Here is a 23,060-nt window from a genome sequence, read left to right on the forward strand (position 1 = left end):
TACAAATGGTTTTAATTGGAATTCTTACAATAACAATCATATATTTATTATGTTTTTAAGAATTATTATACATTTTTTAATATTCATAAATCATATATCCTTGCATAATAACTTTTAACAAATTTTAATCATCTAAAATTATTTCTAGTGTCTCACTCTAATCAATAAGGTAAGATATCGAAGTTAAACTCTTTTTATATTAATATTAATAACAATATATGTGTTTTATTATTTATTTATTTTGAAGTATGTATTGTTTTATTTTTTTATACTTCTATTATTTAATTTATTTTTATCCTCTTTATTAATTTATATTTGTGTCATTGAATTTATCTTTAATTATGATTAGTCTTCTATATTTATTTATATTTATGTTCTTAAACTTATCCCGAGTTCGGTTCTCTCTTTATGTATTTATGTTTTTGATGTTTAATTTATCTTCAATATTAGTCCTATTTATTTATTTATTTATATTTATGTCATTTAATTTATTTTAGTAATTCTCTTTATTTATTTATATTTATGTTATTTAATTTATTATTAGTTACACATTAGTTCTCTTTGTTTATTTATATCAATGTCATTTAATTAATCTTCACTAGTCCATTTAATTTATCTTTAGTTATTTATTGATTTGTTTATTTGTGTAATTTAATTTATTTTTAATTATGTATTGGTCTGTTTATTAATTTATAATTATATTATTTAGTTTATCTTAAAGCATAAGTCTCTTTCATTAAATTTATGATTATTTTGTTTAGGGTTAACTATATCTTTTATTCCTAAACTATAGTGTGAGTTGACTTCTATCTATATGTTAAAGTTTAATCATGTTAGATCTCCATACTTAAAAAAATGCATGGATACAATCCTCCTTGTCTAATGATGTTAACTTTTCTTTTGATGTGACAAATGGCGAGTCATGTCAACTAGTGGCGAATTTGGCCAAAATTTCTGGGGGAGCCAAAATAATATACTCAATTTATATATATAACATTTTTGTCACTAATTCAGTGAAAATTAATACATAATTTATTATAGCTATAATTATAACAGAAAATACATATATCTAAATGATATTGTCATTCGTTTTTTCATATTCTTGAACTTATCAAATAATTGAATCATAACTACATTTTTTTAGCTATTTTTTTGTTCAATGTAAATAACCATATTATCTGCAAAATATTCATTTTCCATTTTACTAATATGCACATATCAATTCAAAAGTCATCACAAGTTTTCATTTCATCATTGTTATGTTATGTTTATGCGATGAGCTACCTTATTATTTTGTTCTTATCTTTATCAATTTTAAAAAAGTAAATTTATTCTTTTATTTTTTTTATCAATATACCTATCTATAAAGAAGGTTTAATACTAAAAAATAATTTATTATAATCTAATAAAAAATTGAGACATAATTACTAAAAAAAATTATGATAATCAAGTTACAATTAAAAATCCTCTATAAACAATCACATAATACATTATTTGCTCTTCTATATTCATAAAAAATGAATATACAAAAGGGTAATAAGATAAAGAAAAACGGGGCTAAATATTAAACAAGTATTGCACTACCAAATGAGACAAGAGAAATTTTTTCCTTTAACAATGAGAGAAGATATAAAAAAGATGAGGACAAAGATAATGAGTTTTTGTTTAATTTTTTTTTCAGTAATAAAAGAAATCGGGTAAGAGTAAGAGATGAGTACAACATGTGAAAAAATAGAAAAAAAATGTGAAAAAAAAATAAAAATTATCTTAACAATTTTTTCTTTATTATATTTATTTTAGATTGTACTATTTATTAAAATTAAATATTGTACTTTATAAAAGAAATAAAAAAATACCTAATTTAATTTTTATTAATTTTCGGTGTATTACTATCTAATTTAAAATACATATATAGTTTAAAAAAATTTAAAATATATATAATTTAAAAAAATTTAAATACATAAAACTTATAAAAGTTAAAAAAGTTGGGGGAGTCGTGGCCCCCGCCCGCTCCTTCGTGGCTCCGCCACTGATGTCAACCCTTCATTTTTGGACATGTGGCCTATTTTTAAATTCGAAAATGATATTCAGACATTTTTGTTGAACTCAACTTTGACATGACTGACGTGGCACAACTTATTTTATTTTTACATTAAATTTGTTTTAATGAAAGCAAACTGCTGCACATGCGAATGTTACACAAATTTATTTTTCCAAAATCAAAGATTTGGTGTTAGAGAGAAAACGCAGACCGACAAAGAGAGAGAGAGAGAGAGAATGCATTATTGTTAGAGAAGCAAAGAAGTAGAGAAAGAGAGAGATAAAGGGCAGAGAGAAGCAAAGAAGTGTTGTGGTTGCCGGAGAACACAGCGGGCACTAGTAGTCATCCACGACGACGCTTCCACCATTTTTGGATTTGAAGTGGAAGCTCTGTTTGGAACTTTTTGCACAAATAATCAAAGAAGAATCAATACAAGGTTTTTGAAGACTAGGGTACCCAAAGTATGGAAACATAAATGTATGTGCCATATTTAATTTGGAAATGTGTAGACCAAAATGTTGGGGGTCAGTCCCCATATTTTTTGTGGAGACTCCCCACTTCTGCATTCAGTATTTATTTTTTAGATATAAACGAAATTCCAAGTAAGAAGGATAAAAGAATGTTGAGCATTTAGGAACTTTTATTTAAGTGCATTTACAGGAAGGTAAGGTGATGATGTTGGGCAAATAATGGTGTATATGTCATTTTTCATTTGGAAATCTGTAGACCAAAATATTTGCTGGCACTGCCCACATATTTTGACAATACTCCTCACCTCTGGGTTAGTATTTCTTTTTGTAATTTTAAAAGGCTTCGAAGTAAGGATGATGAAGGAATGTTAAGCATTTGAGAAGTTTTATTTAATTTCATTAACATGAATATGAGGTGATGATCTTTTGCATATACAGGTGTATGTTCCCTTTTTCATTTGGAAATCTGTAGACCAAAATATTTGCTGGTACTCCCCACATATTTTAAAAACACTCCCCACATCTGGGTTCCGTGTTTCATTTTCTAATTTTAAAAGAATTCCAAGTAAGGATGATGAATCAATGTCGAGCATTTAGGAACTTTTATTTAAGGTCATTTACAGGAAGATGAGTAGATGATGTTGTGCGGGTAAAGATGTATCTACCATTTTGATTATGGATATATGTACACAAAAATGTTTAATGCTACTCCCCGTATATTTTGTCAACACTCCCCACCTATGGGTTCAATATTTCTTTTTGTAATTTTAAAAGGCTTCCAAGTAAGGATGATGAAGGAATGTTGAGCATTTGAGAAGTTTTATTTAATTTCATTTACATGATTGTGAGGTGATGATATTGTGCAGATACTAGTGTATGTTCCATTTTTCATTTCAAAATATGTAGACCAAAATATTTGCTAGTACTCCCCACATATTTTAACAACACTCCCCACCTCTGGGTTCAGTATTTCATTTTGTAATTTTGAAAGTATTCCAAGTAAGGATGATGAAGAAATGTTGAGCAATTGAGAACATTTATTTAATTTCATTTACATGAATGTGAGGTGATGATCTTGTGCAAATAATGGTGTATATTACCTTTTTCATTTGGAAATCTGTTTACCAAAATATTTGCTGGTACTCCCCACATATTTTTACAACACTCCCTACATCTGAGTTCAATATTTCATTTAGTAATTTTAAAAGAATTCCAAGTAAGGATCACGAAGGAATGTTGAGCATTTGAGAAGTTTTATTTAATTTCATTTACATGAATGTGAGGTGATGATCTTGTGCAGATAATGGTGTATGTTCCCTTTTTCATTTGGAAATCTGTTTACCAAAATATTTGTTGGTACTCCCCACATATTTTAACAACACTCCCCACCACTAGGTCAACTATTTCATTTTGTAATTTTAAAAGAATTCCAAGTAAGGATCATGAAGGAATGTTGAGCATTTGAGAAGTTTTATTTAATTTCATTTACATGAATGTGAGGTGATGATCTTGTGCAGATACTAGTGTATGTTCCATTTTTCATTTCAAGATCTGTTTACCAAAATATTTGCCGGTACTCCCCACATATTTTAACAACACTCCCTACCTTTGGGTTCAATATTTCATTTTGTAATTTTAAAAGACTTCCAAGTAAGGATCACGAAGGAATGTTGAGCAATTGAAAACATTTATTTAATTTCGTTTACATGAATGTGAGGTGATGAACTTGTGCTGATAATGGTGTATGTTCCTTTTTTCATTTGGAGATCTGTTTACCAAAATATTTGCTGGTACTCCCCACATATTTTAGCAACACTCTCCACCTCTGGGTTCAGTATTTCTTTTTGTAATTTTAAAAGGCTTGCAAGTAAGGATCACGAAGGAATGTTGAGCAATTGAGAAATTTTATTTAATTTCATTTACATGAATGTGAGGTAATGATATTGTATGGTGTATGTTCCCTTTTTCATTTGGAGATCTGTTTACCAAAATATTTGCTGGTACTCCCCACATATTTTAACAACACTCCCCACCTCTGGGTTCAATATTTCTTTTTGTAATTTTAAAAGGCTTGCAAGTAACGATCACGAAGGAATGTTGAACAATTGAGAAATTTTATTTAATTTCATTTACATGAATGTGAGGTAATGATATTGTGTTGATAATGGTGTATGTTCCCTTTTTCATTTGGAGATCTATTTACCAAAATATTTGTTGGTACTCCCCACATATGTTAACAACACTCCCCACCACTTGGTTCAGTATTTCATTTTGTAATTTTGAAAGTATTCCAAGTAATGATGATGAAGGAATGTTGAGCAATTGAGAACATTTATTTAATTTCATTTACATGAATGTGAGGTGTGAGGTGATGATCTTGTGCAGATAAGGATCACGAAGGAATGTTGAGCATTTGAGAAGTTTTATTTAAGGTGATGATGTTGTACAGTTATTGACGATTATGCACATCATAATGTATGTGCCATATTTAATTTGGCCATTTGTAGACCATAATGTTGGGTATTAGTGCCCATAAATTTTGTGAAGACTCCCCACTTCTACAGTATTTATGCAGTGTAATTGAATTTCATTAACCGTAACGTTATAATGTTGTGCGGACTTAGAAGCAAAAACATTGTGTATTACATCGTACCTAAATCTTCACTTCCACTCCCCATATATTGGTACATAACTTACCACTTCTAAATCCGTTGATTCATTTGTAACTTTAATACAAAATGACGTTCAATATGATAACACACTGACTTGTGCTTCTGGTTAACCAAACAAAGGTTAAAAAAAACTTCTTAAGCATATAAAAACAACAACAACCACACATTAGGACAATTATAAATGTTCCAATAGTACTAAAGACATCCAAAATTAAATAACCCCAATTTTAAACATTTATGTTTCCATACTTTGGGTACCTAGTCTTCACAAACCCTATATTGATGCTTCTTTGATTATCTGTGCAAAAAGTTCCAAACAGAGCTTTCATTTCAAACCCAAAAATGGTGGAAGCGTCATCGTGGATGACTACTAGTGCCCACTGTGTTCTCCGGCAACCAAAACACTTCTTTGCTTCTCTCTACCCTTTATCTCTCTCTTTCTCTACTTCCTTGCTTCTCTAACAACAATGCCTTTTCTCTCTCTGTCGCTCTGCGTTTTCTCTCTAACACCAAATCTTTGATTTTGAAAAAATAAATTTGTGTAACTTCCGCACGTGCAACAATTTGCTTTCATTAAAACAAATTTAATTTAAAAATAAAAAAAGTTCTGTCACGTCAGCCATATCAAAGTTGAGTTAAAAAAATGTATGAATATCATTTTCGTTTTAAATTACATGTTTATATGCTACACACACTTAACACTTTATTATTCTTCTTCTCCGCATTTTTCTAAGCTACTATCTTACACATCCATCTCTTTCCTTCAATTTCCAGCACAACCCATTCATAACCCAACATGCAAAAGACACTTAATTCTTCATTCTCCAGTGCATCTTCTTCCCCTATCCAAAGGCATTTCTACAAAGCAAAGATGGGCCATGGAGAACAAACGACTTCAAATGCCTCAACACGATATTCAAACCCTTCTACATCCTTACAATCGACAACAATTTCCCAAGCCTCCATCACTTGATCCCATGCCTTTCTTGGATTCACTAACAATTTACATTTCACTTGACATTTTCGTCAATGTGAAATTGTCAAAGCAAATTATAAGCATGGGGAAGAACACCTTAGGGTACAAATAAGCTTGTCCAAGGCCCACACAAAATTATTTTCGCTCTTAGATGACAAGAAAGAAAATACACCAAAGAAGGTTACCCTAGTGGAGGTAACACCAACTATCTCAAGTAACTATCTCAAGTAACGACATCATGTACCTATTAGTTTTTTGCGTGCTATCCAACATCAGTACAATATTGAAAGAATTGAGTAGTTTTACTGAATCATGATGTGTCCAAAATATATTTGTAACCACATTATTTCCCTTATAAAATCTGTCCCAATCAATATACATATCTCGCCCAAGTAACATCATCTATTGTTGCATTTCAGTTCTATCACCTTGAATCGGTCATGATGCCTATACCTAGCATTATTTATAAACTTGCTTTATGGTGGTTACATTCTTCTTATTATGCTTCTTCATTGTAAGCAAAATATTTCTAGTTGTATCCGACCTTAATATCACAATGACAAAACCTACATTATAAGCAATTTTTCTTGTCCAATGCAATAGGTTATCACTAGAACCAAGTCCTTCAAAAACATTCCACAACTTATTATTTAATTTAACAACAACAAATTCACAACTAATAATATCTAACTATCATCCATTGTAAAGGCATTAGTGCAACCTTGTTAGCTACATTCAGTATCCAATTCATACTCTCCATATTTAAATGAAATTGAGAAGCACACATCTCAACATCATCTGAAATCCTCATCAACAAGAGATCATCCATATTGTTTGTCAGAAAAAAAATAAAGGAAAACCGATTTTCGAATAAAACACACACCTCTTCTATTTCGGATAATCTTTTCAGTAAGTATATTTTCGAAAACCAATTTTCGGTGACCCAGTACACACCGTAACAGTTCACCCCACTCTGAAAAACACACCTAATACTTGGTTATTACCTGCAGCCATGTATCTCCTTCTTCAAAGACCAACAACGCTCCTTCAACAGCTCAACAATGCCAAACCGCAGCAACCACTAACCAACCTTCTCCAAGGACGAATCACCATTCTCTTCTTATTTCCCTAGCTGACAAAGAGTTAAGGATGAATCTGGAATTAAGTAAAATGATATGGTGCAGGAAGAAAAATGATAGGCTACATGAAATAATTGTCAATTTTGGAACAAGTGATTTTAATCCACATTTCATGTGGATAAGAATCCCATTCCATCATTTTTTGTTTTTGACCACAACCATATTTGAAAAAATAAAAAGATCCAAATCACCTTTTGTCATGAAATTTTTTAATTCTAAGAATTAAGCAAGAACAAAGGAACACAAATCAGAGGAAAAAAAAAAGGATTCCGAATGATTGTATCGAGATTTCTTAAGAAGTTATTAGAAGATATGAATTGAATGTGGATCCTTAGTCGCTACTTATAATTAAACCTTACTATTCTTTCCCGAAAGCTTCATACTCAATTTTTTTATTAAATTTTTTTACTTAGGTTATGGTTAATTTGATGATTGAAATTGCACTGTGAGGGCGATTTTGGATTGTGTTGGATGGGGGCTTTAATGGTGAGCGAGGAAGCATAAAGAAGGGATGAAATTGAATGAGGGTTTTAATGAGAGCATGAAGGTCGAGATGTTCAATAATTGATTTTAATTGAGATTAAAAATTGCTGTACTGAAATAAGTTACTTTGTGGTGTTTTTAATGGCTGCCTTTGATAAAGAAGAAAGATTGATTATCACATAAATGAATTTTGACAAGCAAGTAATATTTTGTGGCTATCAAACACCACAAATTGCAAATTCATGATTCAACATTAGCAATGGTAAGATACTAATAAAATTGTACGGCCGTTGGTTACATTTCGTGAAGTTAATAACTAAAACTCAAGTCACGTAAATTTAGAAATGCAGGTACAAACCCAATGCGTGTAGGTGGAGAAACAGAAAATGTATAGGCACAAATGGATATTTATCTCTTACTATAATTATAACCAAAATATTGCCATTTTTTAAGCCTGATTGGGTGCACATATTGATAGATTTATTGTTTAAAATAATTTATAATCAAAACTTAAGCTAGTCTTATTTAAATTTACTTTTGCGTTTAGAGCACATCTTACAAAGACAAGTTGAAAGGAAATAAAGAAATAAAATAAAATATTCTTTTGTATAAAGTTTAAGCTATAGCAAGCTTGAAGATAGATAGAAAGGACTACAGATGCATCAGAATAATTCGTAGTCATCATTCACGTTTCAATTTCGTATACAAATCTTGCAAAATATTAAATATCTTATAACTTCTATAGTGACTATAAACGGATATCTCATTTGATGTACACTTTTAGGTACACATATTTTACTCTTAATTTTGAACAACATGAAATTAGCAGTTCATTCCATGTATCGAACAATTTGAATTATCGAAAATATCATAATTTTAATTGTTAACGTAAAAGAATACAATATAAATACAATGCAGTGTAAAGATTCGCCCCTCTCCCTTGTAATGATGAACTAAGATTTACATTTGATACCTCCAGAATAGGAGCTCACAAGAGGGAGTCATCACATAAAATAATTGAAAAAAAAACAAACTACAGAACAGGTTATAGATAGAGGTGTCATCGGGGGATAAAACACAAAAATTGCCATGATGTATTTGTGAGATGTACAGACCATACAGAGTACTCCTTTTCACCTTCCCAGCTTAAGCAAGATTATCTGCCTTAGAAAGAAGCAAGTCACATCATTTCCAAGTTTAGGCACCAGCTTGTTCCAAAAAGTTCACTGCCAATAAGATAAGGATCATCAATGGGCAAGTAAATTAACTCCGGAATAGATAGCATGCCACCAAAACCTGAATCATGTCTAGTTCTTAAAAAACAACTTTGGATCAGATACTTGCAATCAAAATAATTAGTGGTTGATTAGTTCTTAGATATAAGCAGAGTTCAACTTCGATCAAGGTGTAGAAATATCTTTGTAGATAACCGGAGTTTTAAGAAAGAGCAACAAAGTCCATGAAGTTCGTGGCCAGTGAGGAATATAAAACCATAAGTGGACAGACTGTTTCTATGATTTGAACCTGTGACCTTCCATTCACAAGTCAGAGCAACCTTCACAATAGTGTGGCCACTGCATAGCTAGTCACTTAACAGGGTTGAGCAGTTTGAGTACAGGCAATTTTCTCTTATTTATTTATTATTTATAGTGTTACCAATATAGATACCAATGCAACAAAATCTGCAGAGAATTGATATAGGTTGTTCATACCATTCACCTGTTAGTTTTAAAGAGCTTGCAGTTTCAGCCATCTTGTGCGTATGAAACCATTTTTTTTCCTAGCAAGCATCACTTGTCTCTGCTTTACTTGAAAATATATTTGCTCAGTTTTACGCCTCTCCACTAACCAAAGTGCTTTCATCATTGACAGACACACTACCAGCTGCTTTGTTGCTACTCTTCTTTGTTTTCTCTTTGTTAGTCAAAGGCTTATCCTGGGAAGAGTTGACCAATCTCCTGACAAACTTTTTAGATGGAAGTACTGAATCATCCTCTGAACTCCTTTTAGAAGAGGATGTGATTTTGGGAGTGCTAGAGTTGTCCTTAGACTTTTCAGGTGATTTTGATGAAGTTTCTGTGTCGTCAGCTAGTTCACCAGTAGACTGTTTAACATTTGAGTTATCTGGATTTGTATCAGGAAGCAGTGCTCGGTGACTCAGGCGCAGCTGGCCCTTTTCATTGATCTGCAGTGCATGCTTAAAATCATAAGACAGAATACCTATCTCACAATATGGTAAAATCAAATCAAAATCGTCAGATATTTGAAAATCAGGATAGAATATTCTAGATTTACTGTGCAGCAGTTTATCGGCAAGAGATCTCTAAATTAAAGGAAACGATATTCTATCTTGATCTTTTAACAAGATATAGTAAAACTTGACATAGTTCATACTTCATAAAGTGGGACTGGAACTAATGAAAAGTTGATTGACTGGACCAATTTTACCAATTTCAAAAAAAAAATAATAATAATCTGTAAAGAAGAATATAGAAAAAAAAAATTAAAGAAGTTTCAGTTAGTAATAATGTCTCATGTGTAATAGCTGACAAATAGATAACTGTGCCATAGTTAAGCAGAGTGTCAGAATCCATTACAACAGATCAACAATTCACAGAATTGTCTTTCAAAACACGCTTGCCAATAATGCTGCTTATGATTCTTAGCCCAATGCATAAATATAAGAAATGTATTCACTGATCAGAGTTCATAACTGCATCTATTATTCTATCAAGTACTGTTTAGCTCAGCTTCACTTCCACTTCAGAGAATGGGAAAGATGTATAAGATGTCTTGTATCGGCTACTGATAGATATATCGCGTTTTATGTTAATTAGGGAAACATAGTTTCTATTACAACAGACCAACAATTCACAGAATTGTCTTTCACAACACACTTGCCAATAATGCTGGTTATGATTCTTAGCCAAATGCATAAATATAAGAAATGTATTCACTGATCAGAGTTCATAACTGCATCTATTATTCTATCAAGTACTGTTTAGCTCAGCTTCACTTCCACTTCAGAGAATGGGAAAGATGTATAAGATGTCTTGTATCGGCTACTGATAGATATATCGCGTTTTATGTTAATTAGGGAAACATAGTTTCTATTACAACAGACCAACAATTCACAGAATTGTCTTTCACAACACACTTGCCAATAATGCTGGTTATGATTCTTAGCCAAATGCATAAATATAAGAAATGTATTCACTGATCAGAGTTCATAACTGCATCTATTATTCTATCAAGTACTGTTTAGCTCAGCTTCACTTCCACTTCAGAGAATGGGAAAGATGTATAAGATGTCTTGTATTGGCTACTGTTAGATATATCACGTTTTATATTAATTAGAGAAACATAATTTCTATTGTTTATTAGGAAAAAATAGACATTGTTTGACATTGGTAGATATTGATGATATTGTTTATTACAATATCTTTTATTTACCATATTTATATTTGGTTGTCATATATATTTGTGTCACTCTTTATTATAAATACATTATCCTATGTGTACGTTAGACACAAGGAAGATTAACCTTATACAGTTTTTCTCAATATTCAACAACTATGAATATGTAAAAAATACTATGTTTCTCAGAAAATACTCTCCCTTGGAACCACATGCTGGGATGAATTAGGCTTAGTTCATTTCTAATGGGTAAGTTAAAAGCTAAACATGTATTGCTGGAATTTATGGGACAGAAACTCGAGATCTGTTCATTCATATAAAGCGAATAACATTAAATATAGTGAAATTAATCACTGCTCTAAAGCTCCATTAAAACAACCACTTTTCTCTCCTAGTTCCTCCCTTTTCTTTTTAGTCATGGAGGCAGAACGAGCAAATGAGAGAGCAGAGCAGAAAGAATGAGGTAAGAAAATTCATACAAAATTACAGTCAAATTGTACTTTACATAACCTATCGTAACAGACTTCGTTTATAATTAAATCTTGTAAATATTTTAATTAGGATAAATTCAAGTTTCCTAATACTTGGTATATTTTAGTAAAGCCGTCATGTAGACTTTTATACATTGTAAAACCTTGAACAGTTGAATTGTCATCAATAATATTCCGAAATTTCAATACTATCCTTTCAAGTCCCTAGTTATCTAACCGTACCGCAATTACATGAAGACAATGTTATGATTACCTAACGTTTCTCGAAGCAAATAAAGCACAAATCATGTAGTCAATTGTTAATAGAATATTACAAACACCCTCAAATGAGAACATGTAAGTAATTCACTAAAATAACCCAGCAAATACGACAAACACCAAATGAAGGCTTAGCTTGGCTTAGTTCAATCACCATTAAGAAAGAAAAATGAGTTACTACAACATTGCATATAGACCGATTGGTAAATTTGAGCATCATTCATAACTAACAATGAGTAACATGACATACCTCTATAAGCTTTACATCAATGCGATCCCCCACCTTGAACACCTGCACGAATGCAAGTCAAATATTATCCCCGCATTATTTGCTTATGCGGTTAACTTTATTTGTAAAATGGAACCAAAAGAAAATGCTTACATCCTCTGCCTTTGGTAGCCAACCTGAACTCAGTTCACTGATATGACAAAGTCCCTACATAAAATAAGAAATGTTGGATATGGTTAGAAATATGAAAAATTTCTGATGATATTATTTTATAGAATATTTTAGAGTACTTAGCTGATCTCTTAGGATTTGGTATTCTTTTCTATAATTCATGATTTGTTTTCTTATTTAATTATTATCACTTTTTCATTGTATCTTATCTGGTTTGGCACTCTAATTTGTAGTGCCCTATTTACAACAATATATTATAGCTATGGTCAGGGGATTTATTTTTAATACACTCAACCCTTCTAATTATAGGAGTACAGATTTGTTCCATTTTAGTAGAAAATTTGATTTTTCTTTCCATTATTAGGATCCTGATTAATACATAAACTTTTATAGTTTAAACCTGCGTTGTATCCAAATAGTGGTCTAATAGTTTGAGATTTCCAGTCAACAAGAGAATTGCAAACATTAAAAAGAAAATGCTTTTTTATCACTCTAAAACATTTATAAGACTTAAGAAACAAAAACATACAACGATACAACTTCACTAGAAAACCCAAAATCGAATTATGTGTAAGAAGCAACTAAATGGTATCTGCTTCTAATTATATATGTTTATGTACCTCTCGTCCAGGTGCTATCTCTACAAAAACTCCATATGAAGCTATTGATTTGATTTCACAGTTCCTGAAGTATAGAAGGCAGCACAGTTACACATACAATTTATCAATAGTTCTCTTTTGCAAACAAATTCGAAAATAATTAATTAAAAAAGGAATATTCTTTGGCTAAATTATGTTTTTAATTTTAATATTATGATTTTTCATTGATCCCTTATTTTTAAGAGGCTGTAATTTAGTCCTCATAAATTTGCTTTTTCATTTCCCATATACTACCTTGGTTAGTCTGTCATTAATTTTGTCCGTTAAGTATTATTTTTTTCTTATTTTCTGGCCTCTCTAGATATTGTTAGATATATTGCAATATATTACCTATGTGTATTTTAGACACAAGGGAGATTTATTTTAAACCTAGTTTTACTATATTCAATAAATATCACACATTTTCTGTTTGGTCCCTTATCACACAAAACAAATAGAACCCTAACCAAGAGACTAAATGGGAATAAAAAAAGTAAAATTGAGGATTATCCGGGACCAGTTGGATGAATCATAATAAGGAAGAAATTTGTGAGAAAAAGAAAAAAAATGAGGAAACAAATATAATCAGAAAAAGAAGTGATAGCTACCTATATATATCACCAATAGTTGGAACCATCGCCAAACTACTTATAATAGCTTTAGACCTCTCTAAACTAGGCAAATCTTTTGCAAATATTTTCACCTGCAAAAGCCCAAGAAGACTTATTCATTGCACTGTATACCAATAGAATAGTTAACTGTAACAAATAATCAGGTAAAAGCATGTCGAAGCTGATTGTTCACGTACAGTGCCATTATCGTCCGCATCAATAGCTTCTACTCCAGATTCCTCAATAATGCTCTTGATTTTTTTCCCACCAGAACCAATTATAAGATTTACTCTATCCGGTTTTACCTATAAAAAATGTACGCGTGATAACCCATTGATGATTAAGTGATAGCCAACGAAGGAGAAAAAGGAAAGCAAGAAATACCTTCATAATGTGTATCAGAGGAGCATATTTGGAAAGCCTATTTGCCGGAGGAGGTGAGCAATTCGTCATTGCTTCTACATTAGGTAACAACAGGGAGAAAGATATTTAAGATGTCAACAATAATCAAAGAAAATTAATTTTAAAGTTAAAAAATATAAAAATGTTTTATTTGTTCTGTATTCACACATTTTATACTCCAAAGTTTCAACATTTGATTGATCTGACAAACTGCTGAGTACACAGAAGCCTGTTTATAGGCTATTCTGCTGAGTACCTAAAAATTACATTCTCTTCTCCTGAACTTTTCTCAAATGACTCTCGACCTCCATTTAGTTTTCAGTTAGACATTTACCTCTCTTGTGTTTAAATCAAGGCAATAAATTTATGCATATATATTATGATAATTTTTAGATTAGTTTTTCATTTTTAAAAGAGAAACATAAGAAAAAATGAAATGTTTTTCTCCAAAATCTAAAATTAGCTTATGCATAATAAGTTAATTAGTAGAAGTATTCTCCAATAACTTCTTCTAAATTCTTATTTTTAACTTGTGCTCAAATCAATTTAAGCTTATAGAAAAACTTCTTTAACTTGTTTTTACTTATTTAATTTAAGTCTATTACTCAACCGATTAAGTTGTTGAATATTGGAATACTGGATTAAGTTCTAGTTTATCAAACTAGGACTATACTCTAGATCCGAGTATATACCTTACTCAACAACATTCCTAGTTTGATAAACTAAAACTTAATCCAGTATTCCAATATTCAACAACTTGATCGGTTGAGTACTAGACTTAGAACCAAAATCCAATGATGAAGTATTTATCATTTTAGTAGAAAAAAGTGTAGTAACTGAATGTTTTTTCTTTTTTTGTTACTGAGTTTCACTCACGAAAGTCCAAAAGCCTATAATATACACCACTACCAGAGAGTACCTACCTAATTCTCTTTACTTTTATATTACTTTTATTTTAAACCTCTTACTTTGAAGAATTTTTCAAATGCACTTTCATTTGGTACTCAGATATCATCTATGAGAGTTCATCCTCAAGGAATCCAATGCTCAACAAGGAGACTTTGCTCCTTTGGCAACTCGCCCAACACTGCTCCACCTTTTGGTTAGAACACCCTAGAACTATTTATTTATTTGTATATTAAAACAATTTTCTCGCAAAAATAATTTGTATTGTTGTGTTTAATTTATTAATGCTTTTGTAGTAAAACTAAAGAGAATTTATTTTTTAAAATATTTTAAAAGTACTTTTCTTTTAGAAAAATGAAAAATATATAAAATATACTAATTAAAAACTACTTAAATAAAATATATGTGATGTAAAAAATGAAGGCTATAAAATATTTATGTGTGTAATTGACTATAGTAAGTTATAATTATTTAATTAAAACTTATTTTGATATATTGTTGGTGAAAGTACATGTTAATTCCCTGATTTTGAGATTAGCATCCATTCAACATTTGCCACCATAGAGTGATGGAAACAAAACATTGTTTTCTGTTTTAACTGCTGTTATAATAACACAAAACATTGCCACCATAAAGTTCAAGAAACAAACACACGTTCTACTTCTGATATAATACAATAAAATCTGACACAAACACAAATTCATTAACTGCAACATATATAGTAAAACTTGAATTTTAACTTTACCAAGTATATGCTTCCTGCCATCTCTTGCTTGTTGGAGTGCCTTTCTCATTATGGGTAAAGTGATTCCACCCACCTGCAACAATTAGCAAACACTAGCATAAAAAATGCAGATACAAAAGAAAATAACTTATTTAGGACAAGAAATGAACAAAAATAATGAGTAAAAGCTAGTTAATCAATACATAACAAATGTTCTCCCTTAAAAAAAGTAGCCTTTCAAAATACAAACAAACGAGAAAAGAGGAAGTAAGCGTATCAAGATATTGCATTAAAATGTTCATAATATTTACCTTAATGTCCATTTGAAATGCTGTTATGCCATCTTCATTTCCAGCAACCTGCATTTTATCATTGTTGTCAGAAAATAAGAGAAACATCTAATGATATGGTTTTTATATTCCGAAAATTTTTAAGTATCCTAGATGATTTCATGAGAATTATTCTTCTTTTATAATTTATGAATTGTTTTCTTATTCAATTAGAATCTTTGTAATTGTAGGCTTATTGATTCGAATCAAATTTGTTAAGAGATTGATATATAGGCATTGTATCAATCTTTGTATATGTCCAAATTATTTGCAGTTATTGTAAATATCCTATATAAAGTAGACTCCATTCTCTACACTCGACGCACAATTTTAGTTTGTCTTACACGTTTTGTCTCTTTCAACATGGTAACATACTGGTACCATCCTCTTTGACCCATTTTATCACTATTTCTTTGTTGAGTTCCCATAAAAAAAAGGAAATTGAAACTCCAACTAGTCATCTTTTTCTAATCAAGTTGCCAAATGTTCCTTGTCCGATTGACCCTTCTGTCTGTCATCCACAACCTCAAACAGGGACCATCATCATCAGCCACCCACTTTCCGGGCACATCTTCCCTGTCCGATTTGTTTTCTCATTTAATTAGGATCTTTGGAATTGTAGGCTTGTTTTATTAGAATCATCCTTATTGAAATGTTATTTATAGGCATATTATATCCTGTGTATAGGAATAAAATCTCCTATAATTATTTTTATTTAATGCAATCAACCAATGTCACGTACCCTGGATATGTGGTTTCAGCCTATCATGTCTAAATTTTCTGTCCTAACATTGCTAAAATATCTCTTGTGAAGTTATCTAAAAAAAGCAGACAGAAAAACATTGAACAAACCCAACTCCACAAATAATATTGAAATAATGTAGTGAAAAATTACGTATCACAAGTTCAATGATGTAAAATCAAAACCTTGAAATCCATATCTCCAGATGCATCTTCAGATCCAACTATGTCAGACAGAATAAGCGGAGTTCCATCTCCACCAAATTCCTTGGTGTCCAGTACCATACCCATTGCAATTCCAGCAATGGAACACTTAATAGGAACCCCAGCATCTTGCAATGCTAAGATACCTCCACAAACAGAAGCCATGCTATAATAAAATAAAAAAATTGATATTAAACATGGAAACTTTAAAAGCTATGTAAGAGAAAAGAACAGTAGTATATTTTGCAAACGTATAAAGTAAATAGGATTACTTGTAATTGTCTGTTATATTTAGTAGGATATTAAATGCATAACTAGAAATTGGTAGAACTGGAAGTTATTAGTTGTAGAAGATTCTAGAGATTTCTTTGTATTGATTACTTTAGATTTAGAGTTCTCTATATATAAAGGCTAATGTACCACTTGAAATGAATCGATTTGAATAAAAATCCTCTTTCTTTCATATTAATTCTTTCTAGTATAATACAAATTTCCAAAGATATTTCCTTGTTTAATAGAATCAAATCATATCTTTAACACTCTCCCTCCAACTGACACATCTATCATGAGTCAAGCTTGTTAGAAATGTCATCCACAGACCCCCTTAAGAAACTTGGTGAACATGTCAGCTAGTTGGCTGTTGGGGCTAACAAAGCTTCACATAATGTGGGAAGGTATATGAATATGACATGTTAAGGAGCCAGTGGCATATGGTGATAATTGCTTGAGTCAGCCAGCATAGTGGCTGCCAGAGAAGGGGCAGCTCACAGTTTTGCATTAAAGGTTAGAGGAGGAGGCAAAAAATGCCAGCTCACAGTTTTCCAGAAGTTATGGCAGCTACTTCAGAGCAAAAATGCTCAAAGAGTGCACCGAGGAGAGCAAACACCTGAAGAGATAATTGTTAAAAGGGAATGGGAGAGGAAGTAGCTGCCATGAAGACAATGGGCTTTGCCCATGCAACACGTTGAACAAAATGTATGGTTTTTCTCATTAGAAAATAGGATATTACAATGTAGTACAATTTTCATAACATGACTATCAGGATGACCTAATCGCAGATGCCCGGTACAATCAAAGCTAGGAGAAACTCTTAGGTTTAGAAGAAAATAATTTCTCTCCTATTCTGTTTCATTATAAACATCCACTATATAAATAAATATATATATATATATATATATATATATGTATATGTATGTGTGTATGTACACATTGATTGGATAATTTACAAAAAAAATTCTAGGAAATATATCGTTGAGTGTAGAGATATTTAGGATGTTTTAGATTTTATTCCTATTTATTTTAATTCTATATACAGCCAATATACATAATTAAAACTAATAGGAATAAAATCTAAAACTTCCTAAAATATTTCAACAGAAACAAAAACATTATTCCCATCAACATTCATACTTGAAGTGCAAACAAAACCAGATTGAGTAGGCACCAACTGAAGAGTTGGAAAAAGATTGGAAGTGTCAGAAGCTAACATACTTACATTCATAAGTCACAAAAATTCAGTCTTGTAGAAGAAGACCTTCGAGAATAGCAACATGTTCTTAATAATGAGAAACCAAATAGGCAATGAAAGTAAAAAAGAATCAACCAATTCTTTGATATGGAGCATCTACTACAAGACAACGATATCATTGCATGTATTAGCCCAAAGTGTTGGCAATTAGTGTGCTTGTGCACATGTTTGCCTTTGGAAGTGATCATGCAACTTATTGGAAAGCTCATGGTAGTGAATGCAATTGAGAACCCTAGTACTGAACAGAAAAGTTCCTTACAGTTGGCTATCTTGTGACATTGTAATAATTTGACGAGTGAGAAGAGAGAATTAGATTTCTGAATTTTCCTACGTCTCGCTTAGAAAAGTGATCTAATTATAATAGGTTAAGTACTAAACTGTTACATGATCGACTATATCATCCTCATTTGTCAAATTAAAAGAAAATGTTTCTTGAACTTAGTGGTCTCCAGACCTTGGAATGTGAGTCATGTCAAGTGGAAAAACATGTTAGATCTACCTTTCCTAAAAGGTATGAATCAAGGTGCAATTCTAGTTTCTCTATTATCTATTATGATATTTGGGAACCTAGTTGTGTCTCATCTTTTGGTTTTAAGTATTTTTTAAGTTAATTGATGAATATTCGAGATGCACTTGGGTTTATCTCATGACAGGTCGTTCTAAATTGTTACCCATATTCACATTTTTTTAAATGAAATCAAGAATCAATTCGGTCAAGTAATGAAAATCTTAAGAAGTAATAATGCCAAAGAGTATTTCTCATCTAATTTTTCTGCAGTCTTAAGTTCACATGGTATATTACATCAGTCCACTTGTCTTCATATACCACGACATAATGGTATAACAGAAAGGAAAAATAGACACTTAGTTAAGACTACTTGTATCCTATTACTTGGTGCACATATTGGGGGCATGCCATCCTAACTACATGTTTTCTTATTAAGAGGATGTCATCCTCCTCTCAATAATAAGGTTCCTTTTTTCATTCTATTTCCAAATGACCCTCTCTTTCACATTTCTCATCGTGTATTTAGTTCTGTATGTTTTGTTCATGATATGTCTCTAGGATTAGACAAACTATCTGCTCGTGCTATCAGATGTGTCTTTTTGGACTATTGACGACTTCAAAAAGAATATCAATGTTACTCTTTTGAAACCAAGAAGTACTACATGTACGTCCATGTTACATTCTTTGAACAAACTCCTTACTTCTCTCCATCTGTTCAAGATGTTCATGTCACATACATCAGGTCCTTCCTGTACCAGTAGTTGAGCACAGTATTCCAAGTGTCTCTATCAACCCCAGTCTTAATCAGAGTCCTCCTGAACCATCATCTCCACTTATTGATATCCTCCTACACAGGACCCCAATGGATAGTCAGTTATCCAAGAACAAGGTGAATCGCCTATTTCAAATTCTTCTCCCTCATCACTCAATGTTATGACTCTTGGTGAAGATGATTCAAGAAGGCCAATTGCTCTAAGAAAAGGTACTCGTCCCACTTGAAACCCACATCCTATTTATAATTTTCTTAGTTATCACAGATTGTCGCATTGCTATTGTTCCTTTCTATCCTCAATGTCCTATGTTGTTGTTTCCAAAAATATGAATACTTGATTATCCTGGACAACAACAAGCCATGATTGCAAAAATGTAGGCTCTTGACCAAAATAATATTTGGGAGCTAGAGCCCTTTCCACCAGGCAAAAAGACAATTGGATGTCGATGAGTGCATGCAGTTAGAGTCGGCCCTAATAGTGAAGTTGATCGGCTAAAAACCCGGTTAATTGCAAAGCGGTACACTCCGGTTTATGGCCTTGATTATTGTGACGGTTTCTCTCCCGTGACCAAGATGACTACTATTTTCATCTCTTCTTTGCAATGACAACAATTCGTCACTGGTAACTTCATCAATTGGATATAAAAAATGCCTTCCTCTATGGTGATCTTGAGAAAAAAGTTTACATAGAGCAACCTGTTGGGTTTGTTGCTCAAGGGTGCTCTTGATATCATACAAGAAACAAATATTGCAGACTAGTAGACAGTCTTATGGATTCAAATCAGAAATTAACGAGTGAAGATGGTAAATTATTCTCCAATCTAGAAAGATATAGGAGGCTGATTGGAAAACCGATTTATCTTCCTATTACAAGGCTAGCTTGTTAGTCAGTTTATCAGGGTCCATATGTTGGTCATTTGAATGCTATCATTCGCATTATATAGTACCTCAAAAAGGCTCTCGGGCTAGGTTTGTTATACGAAGATAGAGGAAGCGTTCAAGTCTCTGGGCACTGTGATGCAAATTAGGTAGGTTTTCCTAGTGACAGACAATCTGCTATTGGATAAAGTGTTTTCCTTGAAGGAAAAAATATTTCCTGGAAAAGTAAGAAACAAAATATAGTGGCCCGATCGACTGTTGAAGTTGAATATAGGACAATGGCATCACTAATGTATGAACTTATATGGGTGAAGCAGTTCCTTCAAGAGCTTAACTTTTGTGACATCCAGAATATGAAGATGTATTGCTATAATCAAGTTGCTCTCCACATTGCATCAAATCCAGTGTTTCACGATAGAACTAAACATATAAAAATTGATTGCCATTTTATTCGGAAAAAGTTGTTGACAAAAAAAGTATGTACTGAGTTTGTTGGATCAAATGACCAACTCGCAGATGTGTTGACGAAGTCCTTAAGAAGATCTCAGATTGCGTTTATTTGTTCCAAGCTTGGTACATACAATTTGTATGCTCTAGCTTAAGGGAGAGTGATGCAATAATTATTTATGTATGCTGGTGTAATCATTAAGTCAAGTACGGAGTAGTGTGTTGGGAAATCTCTTCCAACTGTACCTAGCTATGTGCCTACTGTATCAACTCTTTATCATGATATATAGAAGACCATAAGAGGGGTCCTTTAAGCCCTCCAAAATATATTTTCTGTGTTAATCTTAAGTATAATAACAGCGATTACAAAGATTATAAATAACTACTACTAATGCTTCCTATGGTACATCAAACTAAGCTACACACAATACCTAAGCTACTTGGAAGAGTAATACTGAATAAATGCTCCTATTTCCAACAATGGGTGCTCCGTCTTGCAAAAGACATGTGAAAAAATGTATAGGAAGTAAGCAATAACTATAGAATTACTTTTCTTGATCTAAAAAAGAAGCAATACATTGGTATTTACAAGAAAAAAAAATCCTAATAGAAGGAAATAGATATTCTGAAATAAAGGAATTAAATCTCCAAACATAAAGACTCTAAATCTGGAGCACACCTACTAAATAAACTCCTAATCCCAATCCCTTAATTTTAGGGATTACTTACAAATTTATATTTATTATCGATCAATCTATATTTATTTTACAGTAAATGTGCAATATTTACACCCATATTTCAACAAGACAAGTGCTAGATTTGGGTTAGAACATCTATAAATATTTAATCAACGATATTAAAGCTGATTAGAATAGATCAAACAGTAATTATTAATTTATTAGGCCAGATATTAGTTTCTGATTAGCACCAATAAGAGTCAGTTTGGACAAGTTTCTCCATAAAATCCTTGACTAGAAAAAAGAAAAAATGAACTTAGCTTCTCCATAAAAGTTAATTTGTAGAAGCTCTCTCGTATAGCCTCTATAATTTTTTTTTTTTTATTTTTCACTTGTGCATGGTCTAGTTTTAGCTTATGGAGAACTCAAATTCATTTTTCCCTTCCTATTCTTCTCTCCTAAGAAGCTTGTCCATACAGACCTAAGTCTTGTAATTACTCTAATTGAAAATTAAACTATAAGTACCAGAACATGTGTAGCCCAACAAGCATTTTCATTCAATCTTCATATTTTTTTAGAATAATCATGGCAAATGACAAAGAAATAAAGAAAATTGGAAGCTGAAAATGGAAAGAAGAAAAAAAAGACCTCACCTTGAAGAGCCATTGCTTTCTGTGATAGTACTCTCAACACGTATAGTGTAAGGGAAATCATTTTCAGAAGGTAAAATTCGTTCAAGGGATCTCTCAGCAAGCATTCCATGACCAATTTCTCTTCTGCTTGGGGCACCAATCCGGCCAACTTCCCCAACACATGAAGGAGGAAATGAATACTGCAAAATTTAAGAGGTAGACAATAACTATCATACTGATATTAAAGGGAAAAAATAAAAAAAATATAGATCTCAAATTCTTTTTAGTACACAATGTCCCACAAGAGCAAGAAGCTTAGGGTGAAGACAAGGTTGGATTTTGTCATATTAAAATCTAGTTTGCATGCGATGAATACCCGAGAATGACACTCTTGGAACCCAAACTTTAGCTTGTTTGAGTTGTAGTGTTTGAGACAGGCACATCCAAAATATTTGAGAAAGTCATACTTCAGTCCTTAAAGTTGAGAGGAGCAATAAACAATAACAAGATCTGACACTCTAGATAACATATTGAATATACAGAGAAAGAGAGAGAAAATGAAAGTGTATGATTGTGTTATTATGCATAGAATGATTATGACGTCAAGGTTTTCGTGTACACTACATATATTAACAGCCTAACAAAAAGTTTTAGCTACATCATCTTAGTGTATAGGACAAATGCCACTCTTAGCACAGTTGTCACTCCTTTGTAA

At 31.8% G+C, this 23,060-nt stretch overlaps 1 protein-coding gene across 2 annotated transcripts in view; it reads right to left on the reverse strand.

Annotated features, from left to right (window-relative positions):
* Positions 1-8,637: 8,637 nt before the first annotated feature.
* Positions 8,638-23,060, reverse strand: part of LOC114186672 (probable polyribonucleotide nucleotidyltransferase 1, chloroplastic) — a 49,723-nt gene continuing 35,300 nt past the window's right edge. The window contains exons 14-25 of one of the 2 annotated variants that reach the window (XM_028074660.1): positions 22,367-22,545; positions 16,885-17,068; positions 15,940-15,987; positions 15,650-15,722; positions 13,981-14,054; positions 13,794-13,901; positions 13,594-13,688; positions 12,968-13,031; positions 12,330-12,383; positions 12,198-12,239; positions 9,501-9,966; positions 8,638-9,007 (exon numbers count right to left, since the gene is read on the reverse strand). In XM_028074660.1, coding sequence (XP_027930461.1) covers positions 9,613-9,966; positions 12,198-12,239; positions 12,330-12,383; positions 12,968-13,031; positions 13,594-13,688; positions 13,794-13,901; positions 13,981-14,054; positions 15,650-15,722; positions 15,940-15,987; positions 16,885-17,068; positions 22,367-22,545 — 1,275 coding nt within the window. In that variant the 3' untranslated portion in view covers positions 8,638-9,007; positions 9,501-9,612. Of the gene's footprint in view, positions 9,008-9,493; positions 9,967-12,197; positions 12,240-12,329; positions 12,384-12,967; positions 13,032-13,593; positions 13,689-13,793; positions 13,902-13,980; positions 14,055-15,649; positions 15,723-15,939; positions 15,988-16,884; positions 17,069-22,366; positions 22,546-23,060 lie in introns of both variants that reach the window. The other variant, XM_028074652.1, reaches the window with a different exon arrangement.

This window comes from Vigna unguiculata, chromosome 1, assembly GCF_004118075.2.
Source record: "Vigna unguiculata cultivar IT97K-499-35 chromosome 1, ASM411807v1, whole genome shotgun sequence".
NCBI classification, from domain to species: Eukaryota; Viridiplantae; Streptophyta; class Magnoliopsida; order Fabales; family Fabaceae; genus Vigna; species Vigna unguiculata.